Source organism: Melanerpes formicivorus, unplaced genomic scaffold (genome assembly GCF_026170545.1).
Source record: "Melanerpes formicivorus ecotype bairdi unplaced genomic scaffold, bMelFor1.0.p_v2 SCAF_11, whole genome shotgun sequence".
In the NCBI taxonomy this organism is placed as follows: Eukaryota; Metazoa; Chordata; class Aves; order Piciformes; family Picidae; genus Melanerpes; species Melanerpes formicivorus.
In genome coordinates this window covers 13774361-13789381 of record NW_027142363.1, presented here as the reverse complement: position 1 = coordinate 13789381, position 15021 = coordinate 13774361, and the positions used below count along the sequence as shown (strand labels likewise).

The 15021-nt window shown below is 40.3% G+C and overlaps 2 protein-coding genes across 8 annotated transcripts in view; one reads left to right on the top strand and one right to left on the bottom strand.

Moving 5' to 3' along the window:
• The window catches only part of TTC3 (tetratricopeptide repeat domain 3), a 70569-nt gene extending 68670 nt beyond the window's left edge, over positions 1–1899 (bottom strand). For 2 of the 4 annotated variants that reach the window (XM_068144598.1, XM_068144599.1), the window contains exons 1-2: positions 950–972; positions 559–640 (exon numbers count right to left, since the gene is read on the bottom strand). In XM_068144598.1, the coding sequence (XP_068000699.1) occupies positions 559–640; positions 950–957 (90 nt within the window). In that variant the 5' untranslated portion in view covers positions 958–972. Of the gene's footprint in view, positions 1–558; positions 641–949; positions 973–1141; positions 1340–1819 lie in introns of those variants that run through there. The other 2 variants (XM_068144600.1, XM_068144601.1) reach the window with 2 other exon arrangements.
• Positions 1900–1968: 69 nt separating this feature from the next.
• Positions 1969–14896, top strand: PIGP (phosphatidylinositol glycan anchor biosynthesis class P). 4 transcript variants are annotated; one of them, XM_068144604.1, is made up of 6 exons: positions 1969–2058; positions 2482–2582; positions 3866–3938; positions 4468–4586; positions 5934–6013; positions 9606–14896. In XM_068144604.1, exons 2-6 carry the CDS (start codon positions 2501–2503, stop codon positions 9849–9851), a joined length of 600 nt encoding a protein of 199 aa, XP_068000705.1. In that variant the 5' UTR covers positions 1969–2058; positions 2482–2500; the 3' UTR covers positions 9852–14896. The 4 variants fall into 4 exon arrangements, with proteins under 4 accessions (XP_068000705.1, XP_068000704.1, XP_068000707.1 ...); XM_068144603.1 differs by lacking the exon at positions 1969–2058 and adding an exon at positions 2062–2151; XM_068144605.1 differs by lacking the exon at positions 1969–2058 and adding an exon at positions 2215–2309.
• Positions 14897–15021: the final 125 nt, after the last annotated feature.

The window sequence follows — 15021 nt, the reverse complement described above, 5'->3', positions numbered from 1 at the left end:
CAAACAGCTGTATGATTAACTATGACAGTGTTTTATGAGACTCCTTAGGCGTACCAAACAGGGGAAAAGAAGAGTCAAGGAGTGCATTCTTGGATGTATTAAAATAGAAGATTTCTACACTTTATGTAATGAAAGAAACAACTAAACAAGCAGAGGTTTTATCTGGCACAAAGAAGTAGATGAACAAAAAAAAAGGGAAAGAAAAAAAAGGAGATGACAGGAATAAAGATTGGGTTAATACTCCGCAGTTAATTTGCAGACATGAACTTCCATGAACCACTCTGCAGTTACTTGGCAATTAAAGGAGCTAAACCCATCACTATAGCCTGAATATATGACCAACGATTTGGTGCTGTTCTCTTAACATGCATTCATGCCTGGTAAGTGGATGCACAAGATGCACTACCTCAACTTAGTACTTTTGTAAGTGAACAACATACAGCATCTTTGCATCACTCTGAATGAATCAAAACTATTGATTACTCTGTAGTTCACATCTGGATATGAATACCACTGAAACACTGAAACAGTTTTTCATCTAGTTTCAAACCTACTTACCAATTCACAGGAAGATTTATCATGAGTAGAAAAATACAAGCTCTCACTGAGTGAGATACAGGTTCCCCCGTGGTACATGATCCTGAAAGGATTACGAGAAATACATGAGGAGAATGCAAACGGCAAATAACATGTGCTCTGCAGCACTTAAAATAATCGCAACATTAAATGACACTTTGCAAGAGTGTCACAGAAGACACACATCCTTGTTTCTACTTAGCACAGGATAACGTTGAAAACAGTATCAATTCAACGCTGGTTAAATCGACTACCAAGTCTATAAATCCCTGATGCTTAAGAGAACTCAAGCACGCTACCTCACACCTGCCAGGCAGCAGAAGAAAGGGCAATTTCTACCAGCCCGATCAGGAAATAGCGTCTCAGGACTTACTGCCACATCCTGTGAGAGCACAGTTAAACACCCCACCGCTACATGGCGCAGTCCCGCGTCCCTCTTCTGCCCGGCGGCTCGCCCGGCAGCGCCCGTCCCCCCCCGACAGCTCCGCCCGAAGGGATGCGTGAGCCGGCTGGGCTCCCTGCGGCCGCCTCGCTGCCTTAAGACCCTAGAAGCCCGGAGGCTCACCAGCGACGTGTCGCAACCCGCCCAGACAACCCTGCTCGTGCTCAGTCCTTCCCGCGGCAAAGAGCTCCAGCAACACGGAGGGGCACCACCACGATTTCCGTGGTCAACAGCACCGGCTCCGCGCCCAAGTCAGAGCGATCTGGGCACCACCCTGCCGGGAATTCCGCAGAAACAGGTATCACGCTCCCGGACCTAGCTGCACCAGCTAAAGATGAGATCACGAGCTCTGTGAGGGGCGGGGGAACCGATGACGGAGCCGGCACTCACCGGCTCCGCCTCAGCCGCCCACCGCTCTCCTATCCCTACCCGCAGGTCCAAGGCAGCTCCCACAGCCACCACCTCCCGCAGGGGGCGCTTCTGCCAGACACGCCAGCCCCGCCCCGCCAGGCCCTGGCCACTGGCTAGCTCCCGCCTGCCGTCACGCAAACGAGCCGACACCCAGCACGTCGCCGGCCAGCTGCGAGCGCACGATCTACGCATGCGCTCACTGCTTAAGAGCCCCGGAGTTGTTGCACGCGCATGTGCGACCCGAAAGTCAGCCGGACGCGGGGTAGCGAGGAGCGAAGACAGGGAGCGCCGTTGGGTGACTACAGTCCTCTTCCCGGACACAGCACCACTACCGAAGGAAGATTACAAATTTAGCAAGCCACAGGCCCGCTGCGCCCTTCAATCACTCACCAGCCCCGGCTGCGCTCCTTTCCGTTCCCGTAGGACTGAGGCAGCAACCACGACCACCAACTGCCACAGTGAACCCTTCTGCCGCGCGCGCCAGCAAAACCACCCAGCCTGGCCCTGGCCACTGGCTAGTTCCCGCCTGACGTCAAGGGGGCGAGCCAACACCCAGCCGCTCCAACCGCCAGTTGGGCTCTGCACATGCGCCTACTGCTGAGGGAGCCGTCCGGGCAGTCGGCTCTCGGGTGCGCATGTGCGGGATGCGGCCTGGCGTGGAGTCGGACGCGCGGTAGTGGGGATGTGAGGGAGTGCTGCTAGGAGCCTCCGTCTTCCTACTGGTGCGGAAGGTGCCCTGGGTGTGGTTTCCTCCCCTAACCACGCTGTGACTTCGAGAGGAAGCGGGCGGGGGCGGAGGGCGGTGGTCTGCGGGCAGGAGGTGGGTGAGGAGGCATGGGGCATGTCGGTAGTGCCGTTCCTCCTGTGTGTTCCTTTAAGGGTGAGTGGAAACGGTGGCCGCCGCTGGCCAAGCATGTACCTTCCTCCACCCAGCCCGGGATGAGGAAAGGTGGGCATGGGCTCGCTTCTTGCGCCCACGAACATTGGGGTGTTAGAATTTACCAGGAAACCTCTTAATAGTATTTTACTGTTGTTCTCTCCGCCCCTCAAAGTTAAAGGGAGGAAGCCAGTATGGTTGAAAACTCTCCAGCCCCGTTGCCAGAAAGGGCAATATATGGATTTGCCCTTTTCTTAGGATCGTGGTTTGGTTTTAGTAAGTATCCAAGGTGCTGAATACTTTCATGAAAGGTATTCCTTTGCTTAGGAAACAAATGTATTTCTGATCAGGCCGTCCGAAAAGGATCAAAACTTCATCACCCCAGCAATTGTAAGGGTATGTGATGAAGGCCTAAGTGCACATTACTTGCCAGACCTGTCAGTTCTTACAAAGAACATTGCCTTTTGTGGTTTCTTTGTGTTTTGTCAGTCTATAGCCTTATTATGGGGTCTTCAATGGTAATTACAGAGTCAAATTATTTATAAATTCTGTGCATTCTGATTTTACTGACATCAACTTGAATTGCATTCAGTAAGTATTATAGACAGTAGTAGTGCAACCTTGCCCACCCAAATACTGGGGAGGGGGGGAAGTCTGTCTCTTCAGCAGTAATGGAAAATTATTAGAGTTAAACCATCATTTCTTTACTGGTGTGGCAGATACTTTAGCATTTCAGTGGGACTATCTTGCACGCCATGCAGGACAGGCTTGAGAGGGTAAGAAAACTTTTTCAATGTAAGAAAACGTGCAGCAAATACACTGTAGTCAAATAAGAAACTAAGGTCTTACACTGACTCTTTCTCACTCGTAGGAAGTAAGTAGAAATGAAAGTTAAGCTAGTTTCTGTCCCTCACAAGAAGCTACTGTGATTCCATAACTTGTGTCACCTTTTGATTACTAACCTGTTCACGCACACACACACAGAGTTGTGTTAAAGCTGTTTCTGTATTTGTTCTTAGGGAGGAAAATTTATTAGTATTGGCTTTGTTGACGTGGAAATTATTAGCTTGACAGGTGAATCAAAGTATTGCAAGTGACTTCTTCTGAACTGTTTCATCCAGGCATTGTAATTCTGCCAACTGTTTGTTTCAGCCACATGGCCCACTGTGTGATCATTTTGAGCTTTAGTATTTTCTACATTGAGTCATTTGTCAGCTGTCTACAGATTGTTTTGTTTCGTTGTTCTGCAGTTCAACTTGCGAGAAATCCTTGTTTGTTTACATAGGGAATCAGAGACTAAATGCAAATAAAACATACAATAAGCTATATCCTATAATGAGCTACAAAACATTGCCCCCATATTGGATATGAGAGACATCTTCTATGTTTTAATAGAACTATTCTGATTTAAATAGTGTAAAAGCAAAATACTGTCTCAGGAAGTATCAGTAAGGAAGTATTGCTCTAAAATGTAGGAATGAAGTCTAAAACAGTTACTATTATATATATATAGTTACTATACAGTCATACTATTATGACTTTTTAATTCTTTTGTGCAGTATTGTATCTTATCTGGGCATATATTCCTGAGACTTGGCTGTTCTCGCTGGGACTTACATACTGGCCTCAAAAGTAAGTTCAACCAATTAAACACACTACACTGAATATGTAAGTAAGGGACACCTGTAATTATTTTCAAATAACAAAACTTCTTTTAAAATAGGGGCCTTAGTTTTAATCCTTTTTTTCCTGATGGTAAAGAATAATAACCTCCGTAGAGATTTTTTTTTTAATGTAGATAAGCAGCTATGATTAAAATGTTTCATTGTGTAATGCAAGAAATAGTATCTGAATATTTAATGATAACTTTGATATTTTGTTTTCAGGCAGTTTTCCATTGAAAATGCAATAAACTTTAAACCATAATTAAAATAATTAAGCCCATGTTTACAGAATCTGTTTGATAGTTTATAACAGACTAGCTGCAGTGACTCTGCAGCTAGTAATCTTTGAAGAGACCAGGGTCCATATTCAGAGGTGTTGCTTCTTTTCCTCTTGGTTAAGTTTGTGCTAAATACAATAACAATCATTACATTAAAACTGTTATGTTGTCAGGCATTTGTTACTATGATATGTCAATTTAAAAATCTTTTTTCCTCAGATACTGGGCAGTTGCTTTGCCAACCTACCTGCTAGTTGCTATAGGAATTGCTTATATATTACTATTTGGTATTAACATGATGAGTACAGCTCCACTTAACTCCACGCATACCATTACAGGTAACTGTAACATTTTGATACTTAACTGATAGTTATCTCCATATTTAATGTAAATCAAATTTCAAGCCATTGACCATGCTAATCTAGAAAATGAGTTCTTGGAAGTACTGAAGTAGTAGATGGAAAAGATATCCACAAGCCTGACTCTTCCCTCTACCATCTTACAGCAGGGGTTTTCAGCTAGTAGAGGATACTTTGTTAGTAAAACAGACCACATTAGGGCAACAGGGGTTAGGCACGTAACAGTCTCTAAGGTGTGCATCTTCTATTACAAACCCATGAAGAGTGTCATGGGAAGAAGGGCTTAGTACCTACCTGGCAGTGGCAGAAGTAGGAAGATAAGTAAAGTCAAGTTGGTGCAAAGGAAGATGTTGCAATATTGAGGCCTGACCTGGTATGTTAGTATTTCCTTGTCACAAAAAGCAGGTCTGAATTTTTTTTCTCACCGCTTTTGTGTAGCCTTTATTCCTCCTAAGGAGACATGTTCTAGACATTCACCACATTTTCCAGGCATCTGCATCTTCTTCCACATGAGGAATTACATCAATATTTGCAGAATGTTTTTCTTTTGCCAGAAGAAATGCAAACTAAAATTTGTCAAGAAATGTAACCTGTTGCTAAGACAGCAGAACTTGCATTGTTTCAGTGAACTAGGTACATAGAATTGCATTGCACTAAACTGCTGAGTTAAAAGAAAAAAAAAGCCAGTCAAGGCTGTAGTTCAAATTAATTGCTCCAATGCTTTTTCAAGAGCTGCCATTTAGTCATCTCCGTGTTTCTGGCCACTCATTCACAGTTTCATGTCATCCTCTCATTTGATGTCAACCCAAGAGTTTTTGTGTTTGAAAAACAACTATATTGAAAAGTTTTCTTCTCCAGGGGGACCAGTCCCATAATTGTGTTCAGAGTGCAGTTGTAAATGTGCTGTTATAGGAGTGGGTGCTATGCAGTGATTGTAACAAGTGACCAAAGTAAAAGGAAGGTGGACAGCATCTCTCAGTGGAAATCCTAGCACAAAGTGTTAAAAACTACAGATGGAACTATGCACTGTGGGATTTGTTTGTTTGCTCTTTTTATCTTTGAGTAGTTACAGTTTAATGGTTACACAGCATCTTATGCAAAGTCCCAAACAGTGATTTCAGCAGAAGGGTAGGGTTGATTTCTTCAGGAGCTCTGCTAATACATGTTGATGTAATGATGTACTTCTGATGACTATCATATGATATCTCAGCAAGATAGTTTTCAGTAACACAGTAGCTAAATTTACACAATATTGTATTGCATAACATTTCTTGAAAGTGAAGAAATCTTTGATAATACAAAAAATGTTCTCTTTGTCTCCTGTAGATAACTATGCAAAAAAGCAGCAACAGAAGATATATCAGGAAGAAGCAATTCCAGCATTGAGGGATATTCCCATCAGTGAAGTAAATAGAATGTTTTTCCTTCCTGAAAAAGGAATCTGTAATAGTAGATAGTTAAGATATGTATAAATAAAAGGATTGGTACAACTGTTACACGAGGAAAACCAAATTCTCTCAAATGAACTTTAAACTAAATTTGTGTTAACACATTTTGTTGAGATGGTTTGATTTTTATTGTTATTGCTGCGCCTTAATACATTGGTATAAGAATTATGCCACATTGATTTCTCTAGTCATTCTTATGAGTTTAAAATAGCATTCCTGTAGTTTTCCTGTGCTTGTAACTTTCCTCTGTGAAAGTTTGATGCTTTTTGATGTAGCTTATTTCTACTTCCCTTTATATTCAGGGAGTGAAAATGCGTTCTTCTAGTCAAATACTTTGAGGACATTTTTTTTCGTACTAGTTACATTAACTTGATGTGTTTTCATTGTAAATATACAGGTTTCATTTGTAAATACTAATAAACTGTAGCTGATTTTTTACTTCCTGAAGTTAGACAATTTCTGTGGTCCAGGGTAAAGATTTATAGCTGCCCATTTTTCTTTACACAATTCTTTATTCAAAGTACGTTGAATTTTCCCCTCCAGCCTGTGGACTTATTGAAAGAACAGGATCCCAAGATAGCAATAAGGAAGGTGGTTTGTGAAGATTTTCTGAAATGAGTCTTGAAATTATTTTTTTAACCATTCTTAAGAATACTGAAAACCAGGTACAAGGAAATTTCTGGAAATAGAGGAACCAACAGATCCATCTTATTATAGTCTAGGCTAAAAATACAGTAATTTGTTCTGGAGTGGTTCAGATGTTTCTTAAACAGCTGCTATTCTTTGGTGTGTGCGTTACTAAGCAGTGAAAACTTTGATTTTCTTCTGTCCAGGAGTCAAACAGTTTTATTCCGCAGTTAAGGTTGTTTGGTTTGGTTACAAAGGCCAGTGAACAGAGCCTTGTTATTGCTTATTAGGTCTATAAACTAACTTCTGACCAGAAGAAATGTAGGTAAAAACATCACTATTTAATTAAAAGAGAGAAATTTCTTAAAACTTGTGTGAAGAATCTTATGCCAATTCTTTAGAAATCAATCCTATCATCAGTTGCCATGGGAAGTCTTAAGACCTAGTAATAATAAATCTGGTGTGAATATGAAATAGTTATTTCCAGCTGTGTTTGAAGAAAAAGAATCATGCTAGGTATTTTAGGTAGAAGAAAAAAAATCATTCTTACTGAAGGGGACAAATAGTTCAGAGTGAAGTGCTGAAAAACAATATTGTTGTCTGGGGGCATTTGGTAAGAATGAGTATCTGTACCTCAGCCTAACAACTGTAGATTAGTACATTATTTGTTTGATACCTGTTGACTTCTGTGAAGTGGTGTTCTTTGGTTTGCTGAAAGTTGCTATTGCTTCCCACTCCTGTCACGGTTTTGCCCTTTTATCAATTTTAACTTACATGCTCAAACACCCATATATAAGGTGATTTCAAGATTTTATTGTCAACAGGCATGAAGATAACTGTTGTTGTCAGTTCTCTAATCATATTGTAGACACTGAATTATTGACTGTATTTTTTTCCCTATGTAATTTCTACCTGTGTTCTGAGAAAGCAACCATTTTAATTCTAAATTGACAACAAGTGAAGGCCACTTTCTGGTATCATTTGATGTAAGGATTAATTTAGTCCCCTAAATCCCTTCAGGATAAAGTAAAGCTACTGGAAAATGCCCTCAAGCTCTGAAAGTGCACAAATTAAAGGATTGTAGACCTCGGTCAAAGATTGTATCAGTGATGAATCTTCCATTTCATTTAACTGTAGACCTTACAATTATGGGAAAACTAACAGAGGCACCTAAGTAAGTAGGCAGACTGGGGCCATTTGTTTAAAACTTGCAGGCATGAAACTCAATCTTTGCTTTTCTGTCATTGCTGTGTAGCAGTGCTTCAAAGACACTGTAGTGACCTTTTCTTCAACTTAGAAGTAATGTTTGACACTTGAGAAGTTGCTTCTGTGATCAAAATAAAACCAGGTAGCTGATAAATATGTTGTAGGGAATTGCAGGTGTTTGGGATCCATCATTTCATGGGTTTGCCTATGCTTGTGATTAAGGAAAAGGTATGCAACTCTGTAAGGTAAAAGAAGAGACTCTGCTTTTTGTAAATAAACAACACTTAGCTAGTTGCTTACTGGGGTTTATTGAGATTTTGCTTTAGCTATTTAGAAAAACTGATTGAACTTATTTCCTAGTACTGCCTTTCTTTACAAAACATAATCTGTTCAAAGACTGGGTGTCAGGTATCCATTCTTCTCAGAGAGTGTGGGAAAAAATAAATAAAAAAGGCAAGACCTAAATTTGCCCTTGCTTTCACCCTTCTGTCGTACTGATGGTGTTTTGTTTTAGCACAGCCAGTACTAACCAGCAGAGTTTACACCAACTGCGTTGTCCCTGCTTAAATAAGCCAAGTGGTAAGATTTCAGCCTTGCTTTTTAATGTGCCTTTTAGGATTCTTCTACAGTTTTTGTCCTATTGGGGACTGATGGTATTTTGAATATCTTGCTGTGAAAGGAATCTTGTATAATACAGGTTCCCCAAATGGTATTTGAATAAATGTGTATATAAACTGGTCATTAAAAAGAAGGAAAAACAAGGAAAAAAAACACGCACACACAAAGATGCACTGTTTGAAATTGAAGTCTTGTACATCAGAGGAAATAATAGAGCTCTGGTTGCCAAATTGGTGGAAAGGTGTTAGCATGTCTCTCTCCTTTCCATCTTAGCTGTAAAGGGAAGGGGAGTAGCAACACAGATAGTATGTTTATGATGTTGAGAAATGCTGAAAGAAACTTCATAATTGAGAGTCATGCAGCTCATGTGAAAAGCTTTCTCAGCTTTTGGTCTGTTGCCTTGCACTGTACTGAATGCCATAAGCTTAGAGGTTTCAGTGCAGGTACAGTAGATACATATGAAGCAGCAGAAGAGCTACATAACTTATGTGTTGGCATAATTCTGTTCCTTATTTTAAGCATTAATAGAAGTATTTGACAATTTGAGATCAACAGAGAGCTGTAATAAAGATAAATACTCTGTTGTGAAGTTCATAAGTATAAAGTATAGACTAAGCAAGCACATAGGAGTAAAAACTTAGTACAATTCTGTGTGTGCTTGTGTTTACTGTTCATACTCAGGATGACTTACAGAATTGTTTTGGTTGGAAAAGATTTCTAAGATCAAGTCCAACCGTCGACCAGCATGGTTCCACCTATGTCCACATGTTTCTTGAACACCTCCAGGGACTGTGACTCCACCACCTGTTCCAATGCCTGACCATTTTTCCTAATACCAATGTAAACCTCCCCTGTCATTCATTTCTATATCTAATTGGATAATTTAACAGGAAAAAGCAGAAATGTAGACATATAATATATTGATATAGGTATGCTTTTAACCTATGAGGCCTCCCTTCTCTTCATGTTTTTGTCTTCTGAGGTAGTAAGAAAATGACCCTCTCCTGAAACTAAGTGACTGATAATAGTTGACAAATAACTCTGAAATGTTTACACCAAAATGCACAGTTAAGAAAGTTCATTTGTAAATTTCTTTTAGATAATGATGACTCTTCAGCCAGAAAATAGCATTACACTTGGAAAAAGTGCCAAGTTCACAAAACTGGAGCTGTGTTTCTCTGAATGTGCAGGCATGCAAGGACAAAGATTGCAAACACATCCTGTACTTCTCAGAAAAGGAAAGAAGAAGAAACACAGCATCTCAAGTATTATTTCAGTTTGTAGGTATGAAAGTGATGTCCCTGCAGGAAGCAGTGCTGGAAAAATCATGTTTCAGCAGTTATAAAATGGACTTGTCTTTCTCCCTAAGAAATGCAGGTATACTTTTGCTGTTACCTAAAGCGTTGCAAGGTGTACAAGCCATCTTAAAAATACTTTGGCGTGCTATGGAATGCTGTCAGCTTGATTTTATGATCTTTAAAATAGCCATTGTTTGTGATTGGGGGAGAGGAGAATAGACTAAAAGGTAACAGCTATATTAGTCTAGAACTTCTAATGGCAAAAGTTCACATACTATGAAAGGCCTCTCAGATAAATCAGAAAGCTGTAATATTAAAGCTGTTTATTGTTTTAAAGTTGATCATTCTATAAAGTTGATAATTAGCACAGATTGGGAGGGCTTATACTGTTGTCAGTGCAGGTGGCGTGCCTGAGGCTTTTGTGAAAGTAAGGTCAGGGAAAATGTGTGTGTTTTACTTCCATAGAGTAGATTTTGTTCTGGTTGTTCATTGGTACACCTCTGTACTAGGTAGTAAAGTGATACTAAAAATTTGTTGTTCTTTTTAGTGAGCCTTAAGATGCTGTAAGTTAAATCAGGAAAAATCAGACTGAAAAGATATTTAATGGAGAGAAGAGATTCTAACTGTAGAAACACTGAACTTTCCATTTCGGACAAAAATGTGAGAGTGGAGGTAATGGTGAGATAGTCTAAATAATTGACTCTTTTTCCTCCTCTCCCCCTGTCCCAGGACAGTGTAACAAATCCATGTCTTGGCTGCACCTGTGGCAATTCATTTTTTTTGTAGAGAGTGATAAGAAGCTGTGAGATCTTTTCCCTAATTGAGTGTGTCTCTGTTACAGTTTGAAGGGAGAACTTTAGCCTAGTTCCTGACTGCAAAGACTGAAACTGAAAAAAAATTACTGTTGGATACAAAAGAAAAATGATGAGGCCTATATAATTCTTTGGTTTGCTAATGGGGGTATAGAGTAGAGGCATAAACAATTTCTCTCTTTTCTTCTTCTGTTGCTTCTTTTTGCAACCTCTCTCTCCCATGGCCTTGCCCCGGGTTATCTCTGGTTTGGCTTCCATGTGATGTAACGGAAAGGAGGGAGTGGTGAATGGGTCCAGAGGATCTGAGGAGTTTCTATGTTGTTTATAAATTGCAAATATACATATAGATATAGTACATATTCATTGCATTTCATATTTCTAGATTTTACTTTGCTTGCAAATACAGCTTCATTTGTTTCCATCCCAAACAGAGGGACAGTACTCCAAATTAGTTGGGGGTAATTTCAACCCACCACACTCGCTAATAGTTAGCTGCCATTCAGGCTGAAGCTCCCACGTACTGGTGCAATAAGAAACTCAACACTGAAGCTCTTTGGGAAAAAAAAGCTTTCAAATACTCAGTTTCTTTACCAAGCAGTTTGTGTGGACTTCAGTTTCATTTGTGGGTGTAAATCATAAAGTATTTCTGATTTAGAATGTTTAATAAATGATTTTGTGTAAATATATTTTGTTCCATAATGCAACTTTTCCATAAGCACTTGAGTCTGAGTGGCTTAAATGTTTCATGTGAAGGCCTGTTTGCAGTTACACTGTTAGATTTCCATCCTGCTCTAAAACAACTGTGATGAATGGGGCTCCCTCCCCCCTCCTCCCTAGTCTATTCATGAATTAAACTTTATCCTGAAGGAGGAGTTTTGGAAGCATTTAGTTGTGTTCTGCCAGTTTCCTTGCAGAGAGATTGCCAAAGTAAATTTTGTTGGTATGCTGTGCAGTTTAGGTATCAGCCTAATTCTCAGCCTTTGCTAAAACCAGCTAAAGGATTAACTCAGTCTGGAAATCATGACTGTATGGAGTGTAATTAAATGGTAGATGTTTCAGCCAATTGGATTAATTTAGTCTCTAGAGCTCATAAAACCACTATTGTGGAGATGGTCTTTTCTCAGTTGTGGCAATGTCGTGTTCTCAGTATAAATATAGCTTAGAGGAGTGAAAAAAGAGTTCATTCTTTTCATTTAAATTACTGCTGCATTTTACTTTGAAAGGACATAGAAGAAATGTTAATGTCTTGTGAGGATATGGTTCCCTTGGATATATGTGTCTTTCAAGAGCTTGTCTTAAAAGAATTTAATTCTGGTTTATGAGCATCACTTTTTATTTTTCACATGAATACATACAATACAAAATTACAAACACTGGCTCTCCAGCATTCCTGTACAGTGGAATATTAATTAGTCTTTTACTATCATTGTTTTAGGCAGTGACAATCAAAGGGTAGCGTTTGCTGGAATTCTTGCAGCTGTTGAACTACCTAAGGGAAGTTCTGTGGAACAGACATCCTGAGCCAACAATTTAATCTTCAAAATGCTGTTTCTATCTCATCTTTGAAGTAGTAAGCTCATGATAAACTCGTTATTTGGGGATGCTTTGTTATCTTTTTCCTGTAAATGATGGATGAGTCTAAGGTCACTGACAAGCTAGCAAGGTCAAATCACAGATGAAGTAACAAACCAGAATCGAAACTGGAAGTTGACTGCAGTTGAGTAACAGAATTCTACATTACTTCACTTTTTCTTTTTCTCTTAATTACTAACAAATTGGTAAGGGAATCACAATGCATATTTTGTTTAAATGTGCAAACAAGAGTATGTTGACATCATAACATGAAAAGTCAGTTATTCAGCAACAGCAACAAAAAGCTGGCTTGGCTGAAAAGCATCATGCAGTTCTGGCTTCCTCTAATGAATGTAGTTAAAATATTATCAATCAGGTAAACAGTGCAGTAATATTTACCTTAATTTGAAAATAGAATTTTACAGTTCAGGGAAATCCTAATGGAATGCTTGGCAAAGGCTGAGAAATTGAATCAGTTTAGGCTGATACAATATTATCAGACCTCAACATATGGAAGATGATTTGTTTTGGTATTTATAACAACCTTTGGTTAAGACTGTCATCCATTATCCAATTTTATTTTTCTAATGACAGTGTCTGTTCTACTCTTTCAATGCACACCTAAGACATTTTTTGGTGTGTGTTCCAGAGGCGTGGATTTATAACTTGCACTTGCTTATGGCATTAGGTCTACATCTGATACATCTAAAATATAGCCCCTTTACAAATATGGGAGACCAAAGATAAATATAGATAATATCCTGCTCCCCAACACTGGTTAATAGTGCCTGTTAAAATAGTAAGAGCAAAGATTAGGGCAAGAAGCTGGTAATGTTTCCCTAAAATGCTTCCTCAACCTGCAACAATGTGAAATTCTGAGCCAGATGTGGTATCTTTGTGCTTCTCTCTTGAGAAATCAGTTACTGTTTGAAAGTAGGAAAACTTAGTTTCAACATCACAGCATAATAACAGGTTGGGTCAAGTGATTTCCTTTTGTTTTAAACACGCTACTCACTATTTTCATTTGGTGTTCAGTGATTCTCCACCATCTTCAAGACACTCAAGATGTTAAACACTATGTTTATATACTCAGTCATGCCCCTGAAAAGTTCTGTTTGCTGTTTGTGTAACTTGATCATGCTTCCCCCCATCTCTTTATTGCACTCATGTCAGGTATGAATATCATTTTCTAGGATACAGCAGACTTAAGACTTGCATTCTGGGTAGTCAGTCTGCATGTATTCAGTGGTTGTTTGTCTGGGATTTGCCTAAAACTTCTCTGTCTGCCTAGGATTATTTTTAATGGAGCTACTGCTCCACTTGGTTTGCAGTGGGTCTGGATATTCTAGACAAGTACTGGGAAGCTTGGCTGGTACACCTGAAGGCTGTGTGACCATTCAGTGGGACGTGGACAGACTGGAGAGCTGGGCAAAAAGGAACCTATTGAGGTTCAACAAGAGTAAGTGCAGAGTCCTGCGTCTGGGGAGGCATAATAAAATGCACCAGTACAGGTCTGGTAGAGAGCAGCCCCATGGAGAAGGACCTGGGAGTCCTGGTGCATAACAAGTTACCCTTGGGTCAGAAATGTGCCCTTGTGGCCAAGAAGGTCAATGAGATCCTGAGGTGCATTAGGAGGAGTGTGTCCAGCAGATGGAGGGAGGTTCTTCTCCCCCTCTACTCTGCCTTGGGGAGACCTCACCTGGCATATTGCGTTCAGTTCTGGGCTCCCCAGTTCAAGAGAGACAGGGATCTACTCAAAAGAGTCTAATGGAGGGCTATGAGGATGATTGGGGGACTGGAGCACCTGTCCTATGAGGAGAGGCTGAGAGCCTGGGGCTTTTTAGTCTGGAGAGGAGAAGACTGAGAGAGAATTTAATAAGTGTGTATAAATATCTGTGAGCTGGGTGTCAAGAGGGAGGGGACAGGCTCTTCTCAGTTGCACCCTGTGATAGGACAAGGGGCAATGGATGTGAACTACAGCACCTCAACATGAGGCAGAGCTTCTTCACTGCGAGGGTCACAAAGCACTGGAGCAGGCTGCCCAGGGAGGTTGTGGAGTCTCCTTTTCTGGAGGCTTTTAAGACCCACCTGGATGTGTTCCTGTGCAACCTGCACTAGATTCTATGGTTCTGCTCTGGCAGGGGGGTTGGACTCGATCTCCGGAGCTCCCCTCCAACCCCTAGCTCCATAAGTTGATGGAAGAATGAACGGTAACAGCTGAACTTACATGTTTCATACCAAGTTTACAATTTCAACTACTTCTTTTAATTCTGTGTATTCTGAGATACTGTCTCCTTGTGTAAATGTAATTAATAGATACACTTTATTTTGTAAACATTGTGCTACACTGCACTGAGGATGATCTGGCACACACTTTAAGTGGCTCTTAAAACTGTTTGACCTTATCTACACCACCAACAGTAGCATAGAAAAGGTCAAGAACCTTGGATTCTGCCTTCGCTTTGTCTCTTGGGAAACGATGGCAGTTTTGATTAGAGATAAGACACCTGACTCATAATAATTCTGACGCATAGTGGGACCACACAGCTAATCCTTGAGCTAATTAGAAAACAGTGGTGTAGCAAGACACATACTAGCAAGCTCTCTGAGCATGGACAATTTATGCAAACAAAAGGTTAACCGCAAACAAAAGATTAACCACAACAGATTATACCAGTGCTCTGAATGAAATAAACTGTACAAAACAAAACAACAACAAAAAAGGAAGTTTCTCCTAGTGGTATTGGAATAAATGTGTTTACATTCCATGCAACATAAAGATGCTTATGAAAGTTCGTAGCTGACATCTACCTGAAGACCATTTAAGGTAGGA

Excerpts from the sequence above, each read along its gene's own strand:
- PIGP (XM_068144604.1), top strand. The coding sequence starts at position 2,501 with ATGGTTGAAAACTCTCCAGCCCCGTTGCCAGAAAGGGCAATATATGGA. Across the intron at positions 3,939-4,467 it reads CTTACATACTGGCCTCAAAA|ATACTGGGCAGTTGCTTTGC; the intron begins GTAAGTTCAACC and ends TTTTTTCCTCAG. Across the intron at positions 4,587-5,933 it reads CTCCACGCATACCATTACAG|ATAACTATGCAAAAAAGCAG; the intron begins GTAACTGTAACA and ends TGTCTCCTGTAG.